The sequence below is a fragment of the Papaver somniferum genome, chromosome 5 (assembly GCF_003573695.1).
Source record: "Papaver somniferum cultivar HN1 chromosome 5, ASM357369v1, whole genome shotgun sequence".
NCBI classification, from domain to species: Eukaryota; Viridiplantae; Streptophyta; class Magnoliopsida; order Ranunculales; family Papaveraceae; genus Papaver; species Papaver somniferum.
The window spans coordinates 115,438,554-115,444,804 of record NC_039362.1 but is presented as its reverse complement, the minus strand read 5'-3'; the positions used below and the strand labels follow the sequence as shown (position 1 = coordinate 115,444,804).

At 36.3% G+C, this 6,251-nt stretch overlaps 1 protein-coding gene across 1 annotated transcript; it reads left to right on the top strand.

Annotated features, from left to right (window-relative positions):
- Nucleotides 1-4,949: 4,949 nt before the first annotated feature.
- LOC113279488 (ribonuclease H-like) lies at nt 4,950-5,574 on the top strand. Its single transcript, XM_026528181.1, has 2 exons — nt 4,950-5,462; nt 5,569-5,574. The coding sequence occupies exons 1-2, from the start codon at nt 4,950-4,952 to the stop codon at nt 5,572-5,574; spliced, it is 519 nt and encodes a 172-aa protein (XP_026383966.1).
- The last annotated feature ends 677 nt before the right edge of the window (nt 5,575-6,251 follow it).

Sequence of the window (6,251 nt, the reverse complement as noted above, 5' to 3'; positions counted from 1 at the left end):
GACTAGGTTCGCGGACTTAAGACACCGGATAGAGTTTACAAACTCCAGCTGAAATTCTCGGGTTCGAGAACTACGCGGTTCGTGGACTTGGCTCACGCAAGTAGTTTGTCAACTCCAACAGAAATTCTCGGGTTTGAGAACTTCGGGAGTTCGCGGACTGAGTTCGCGGACTTGGCACTTTCTATACTTCCGGTTCTCTTGATCAACAAAGTTCGAAAACTTCGGTTCAAGGAATCCATTGGTTATGTAATCTAAACTCTCATTTCAATCATTGAAACATTCTTAGAGGACGTTATATAGTTGTTACACTATTTCTCGTCAAAGCAATTTTCAAAGTGATTGGAACATTCATGACTTTCGTCACTAGGTAAAGATAAACTTGGTCGAAGCGAAAAGCTTACCAACACATATTTCGAGATATAGATAGGAGAGGTATACTCGGCTCGAAATACTAAATGTGTATGATTTAGTCTATACGGAAAATGGGTCATTTGTCCAAAAAAATTTAAAACATTGTTCAAATGGACGAGTAAAAATTAGTATGGGTGAAATGGACAAAAAAGAAATAGCAAGGATGAAACTGGATTCATCGCGGCTTAAACTTAAAAAATAGCAAGGATGAAACTGGATGCATTCTGATATAAATTAAAAATAAGAAAAAATATTTGAAAATGGATAGGATGAAACTGGTTACATCCTGGCTATTTTTATATTTTTTTTCCATTTGAACAATATCTTTTTAATTTTTGTCCATTTAAACAGTATCAAAATGTACAAGTCTTTTTCACCCAGGAATTCTTGATTTTGGTCTTTTTAACCAATTTTGTGTAGTCTATATGTATAGCATACGACTTTTGTCTCAAAGAGTAGGAGATAAAATAGATAGACTTTTGAGTGACAGATAAGTTCAAGTCTCCACATACCTTTTTGTCGAGAAGTTCCACCGGTTCCTTGAGTAGATCTTCTTCTTGTATGATGAATCGCCATGAAGTCCTTGAGCTCAACTACACTTACTATCCTAGTCCGAGACTTAGCTATAAGAGACTAGAAATCAAAACTTATAGTTTTGATCACTAACATTGGCAAACATGCTTGAGATAGCAACGCATGCGAGTTTGACCGAGCAGTGCTCTAACAATCTCCCCCTTTGTCGATTTTAGTGACAAAACTATCAATACATATGGAATACAAAAAAGATAATGAAACTTTAGTAGCTCCTATTCCACATGTCTAATCTTCAACATTCCTCGAAATCTTTGTCACTTCCAAGTACTCCAATGATCCCAAAGGTTGTAAGTTTAGCATCACCGTTGTTGAAGATCCGTAGCTATAACAATGAGAAAGCATCGGTCTCGATCATTGTTATACAGTGTCATAGTATTATTATACAGTGTCAAAGTCCAATTGTATCACAACTTCAACAATAATACTATGGTGATATGTATCACTCCCCCTTAGTCAATACTCCATCTCACATGAAAACCACTCCCCCTTACACAATGATCCGAAAACCATATGTATTTGTAGTGTGAACTACATATTAATTCTCCCCCTTTTTGTCAATAAAATTGGCAAAGGTACAAGAACGAGATCATAATGAAATTTTCGTTAGAGACATTTCATGACTGAGAGAAAGAAACACACATCATATTATTTAGATGCAATCATATAGCCGAAGCTAACAACATTCATCAAGGAGTTTAAAGATACAAGATAACCCCTCTAAAATTCCACAGCCGCACACCCCTCAAGATATGACCATTAAGCACAAGTTCAAAAGAACTCTCCCCCATTTGATGTCATTCCCAAGGGAACAACAACGAACGACCTTAATTTCAAAAGAAACGAAGGATTTTTATTGGACACCAAAACCATGAGAATGATTTTTATATCCAAAACTCAATCAAATTATTCATAAGTAAACCCATGAATAATCTAATCGGAATACATAATCAAATTAACCACAAAAGTGATCAATTTAATTCATTGTGCTCAACATAAGTAAACTTACGGAGCAACGACTAAGATAACCATACAAGAAAGTGATTGGCTTAATCGTTCATATACTCAACACAAGAGAACTTGTGGAGTAATAACTAAATAACCAAGGAGATGATTAATTTAGTTCTAAATGCTCAACATAACGTACCTCACGGAAAAACCAACCAAGCTAATCAAAAATAATCAACTTAGTTATATCATGCTCAACATAAGACACATCACGGAGCCTCACGGTAATACAAAAGATGGATTAATGAAGATCTATACCGTGGAATACACAAGGATTCATTCTTTTGCACAATCATATACAATAGCAATAATCCTTGGATACAAAAGATTTTAACCTATCTTCCGTCAAAGATTGACAATATAGGCTTAACTTTTGTATATGTCAAAAGTCTATTCATCCTTAAATCAATACATAAATACCGATCGTGAACGACTTTACTTTTGACAAAATATGGGACAACATAGTTCACGGACGTAAACACAAATATCCCATAACAAGTTGCAATATAACAAAATCAAAAATATTTCAAAACATCATCCTCCAAAAATTTTTAGAATTTTAAACCAAAAAACCTAAAAACCAGAAGATGAAAATAATAGCTATATGTAGTCACAATCATCGTTATTCAAAGCACTAGTTATTCTTCCAACTAAACCAAAAAGAAGACATACTAGGCAACAAAACCTCTATGAAGCATTTCACTTACTTTGAATATTCTTCTCATATTCCATGTATTCATCAAGCTCATCTTCGATTAGATCAATCCTAGATTCAAGACTATCCATCTTTTCTTCAAGTATTTTGGAAGAAGATTCGAGTTCATTTTTCAAGGCACGTGCTTGTTCCAAGACAAGATTCATGGTTAACGAGCGCTTATCAAACTGTGAGACATAAGAATTCTCATCAGAAGAGGAGATACGCTTGTCATAACACATCTCATTGTCAGAGGAATCAAAACGGATCTTCTTAGAAGGAAACATAACAGTCCATACATCACTTTCTTTGCTTGAAAGACTGAAGGAGTACATGATAGAGAAGGTAAATGAAATGATCATGCAGAAGAGGAGAAACTTCATTTTAAAGGAATGAAGATGAAGAATTTCCAAAAAAGACCTTTTACCAAACTCTAGCAAAATTTGGTTATCTCCAAGAAAAAGTCTTTTAAAGAACCAGGAACCGTTCATGAACAAAAAACAACGGTACTAGAAGAGGATAAACAAGAACCGAACACTCCTAGAGATTTAACAGACAAATTCCAACACAACCCTCTCAAAATAATGATTCTTTCTTAAGAGGGATAGACAAAAGAATCATAAACAAGAAGATTACTGATCATAATTACTCCAATCCAATATAGGACTGGGATAATTTTTGCGAGGCGAGGAATTATCTGTTAATTCAAGTTTTTGCTTATTCTTTAGGAAAGAAGAGTTATGCACATCATTATTTTCCCTTTTAATCACAGTTTTGAACAACTTGATTGTTGAATTTCGCAAATCCTGCACCGTTCTAGAAATCATTTTCTGAGGAAAAAAGGATTTCATAGGAGATTTCTTCTTTTTCTTATGCACCCAGCGTTTAGCAGAGCAGAACTGCTTTTGATCATTCGTGCTAAGATGATCCTGATTTTCACACAAGGAACCCGAGAGTTTTGGTAGCATCTTGTGTTTTTCTGTATCACCCTTGTTGTCAAGATGACTGGAAAGTGATACATAGTCAGGTGACATTTGCTGACACAGCTTATGAGACACAGTCGGAGTTATTCGACATGTCGTATAAGAATCACGATTGTGATTTTCAGCAAAGAGATTAAGAGAACAATCACAGCTTTCATCATCGGGACAATAATCAAGAGTATTCATCCATGCTTTAGTTATCTTATTCACCTTAGTATCTGGACCTTTGGAAGTATGCACACTTTTACAGCACACAAGTCCAGTTTCGCTGGTACAGTTTTTCTGAACTCTCTTATCCCCCTTTTTGATTGATTGAACCTCTTTTTGAGACTTTATTTTACTTTGTCTAAGAATTTTCTTAAGCTGTTGTATAAACCGAGACAACGTAGAAATAAAGCAATTCTCATTTTTCTTATCAGTCACTTTAGGACGGTGAGATTTTCCATCACGAATAGTAACATGATTACTAGACAAGTGATGATTATCTATTGAATTAAGTTCGCGATCGAAAATTTTAAGCTTCCCGACAAGCGTATTTCGCGAAAGGGTATCGAGGTTATTTCCAACAACGATGGCATGCTTTTTAGATTCGTATTTAGACGACAGCGATCTGAGAATCTTCATCACAATTTCTTTTTCAGGAATAGTCCTACCCAATGCACAGGATGCATTAAAATTTTTATACATTTTGTGATAAAATTCTTCAAATGAATCTTCTTCTGCCATACGAAGGTTTTCCCATTCGAAATTAAGGTTTTGAATCCTAGCTTCCTTTTCGCTGGTGTTACCTTCAAATACAGTTTCTAAAGTATCCCAAGCCTCTTTAGACGTGGAGCATGAAGCCACATGGTGTGGAATCTCTGGGGTAATGACATGCATCATGGCCTTCAAACCGTCGGAGTTTTGCTTTGCAGCAAGTGACTCAGTAGCAGTATATGTACCGATGTTTTTAGGCATGGTAGCATTTTCAACTATAAGGACAGGAATATCATAGCCATTAACAACATAAATCCATGATTGGAAATCACGCGATTGAAGAAAAGTACGCATAGCAACTTTCCACCATAGGTAGTTTGAACCATCGAAGACTGGTGGTACGTTTACTGAGATAGCACAACTGTCCAAAGAGTCAAATCACATTAAAGGAAATTTGGTTTCATAGAAACAACTTGGTGTTTGAGGAAGATGTGGAATGTATAGAAGCGATAAAAAGGAAAATTGTCATTCTCACTGGGGAATGTGAATTTAGGCTGAAGGGGTATATGAAAAATGAAGAATATGATCTCCAACTTTTAAGCTTTTTTGGGATCAAGTACAGGCAGACATACACTGTAAGGGTGAAAGAGATTTTCTTCACTTTGCCTTCAGCTCCTAACATTCTAATTTTTTGTGATGGAGCATCCAAGGGCAACCAGGGAGCTGCAGGTTATGGATTCATTGCAAGAACTCACTTGGGTGCATTCTTAACAGGTGTGTCAGGTGGCATTGGAGTGGCTACAAATTTTCTGGGAGAAGTTTTGGCTGTGGTGTGTGCAGGGGAGTGGGCCATACAAAATAATCACTTGCAGGTATGCTTCAAGACTGACTCACATGCTGCAGTCCTAGCAATACAGAGTAATAAATTGCCATGGCCTGTTGTCACAAGGTGGAACAGAGTATGTGATAAGCTACAAGGACATGATATTATGCACAATTACAGGGAGGTCAACTTTAATGCTGAAAAATTGGCAAAGGAGGGGAGTGGGATTGCCAAAAACACTGTCAAAATTTACAATGTAAGTAACACTTGCATTCTAGAATCCCCTTTTCAGTCATACTATAGATTCTATTGAGTTAAAATTACATTGATGTAATGCCTATGGGCTCTTGTAATCATCTCAGTTCTGATAATTGATTAATAAAATCATTTTTGATTGAGCAAAAAAAACCCATAGAGTCAGATCGCACAAACACATACTTGTTAGGTCTTAAACGTGTTTGCCTGCTCTCATACCAATTGAAAAAACGGAGGTCTAACAACACCACCCAATATTTCGCTTAGCAATCTGTATGGACTAACTCTGAAACACTTTCTAGAGAATCAACTAGACAGTCAGACTCAATCTAGATAAAAGTATCTCAAGGAGTTAATATCTCTCTCTTGTTTTGATTTACTCAAGCTAATAGAAATCAGCGAGTCTTTAATCAATTACAAGGAATAACTTGGACGGTACCAAAGAACAATGTCCAAGGATCAATCAATATCAATCAACAACCAAAGGTCGGATTTACAATTGATTGATTCAAACGCACAACCTGTATTATTTCAATTATATAAACAAATATAATGCGGAAACTGAAATAACACAGACACCAGAAATTTTGTTAACGAGGAAACCGCAAATGCAGAAAAACCCGGGACCTAGTACAGATTGAATACACATTGTATTAAGCCGCTACAGACACTAGCCTACTCCAAGCTAACTTCGGACTGGACTACAGTTGAACCCCAATCAGTCTCCCACTGATCCAAGGTACAGTTGTACTCCCTACGCCTCTGATCCCAGCAGGATACTGCGCACTTG

Bases quoted from the DNA above. Each gene is read 5' to 3' on its own strand.
- LOC113279488 (XM_026528181.1), top strand. From the start codon at position 4,950: ATGAAAAATGAAGAATATGATCTCCAACTTTTAAGCTTTTTTGGGATC.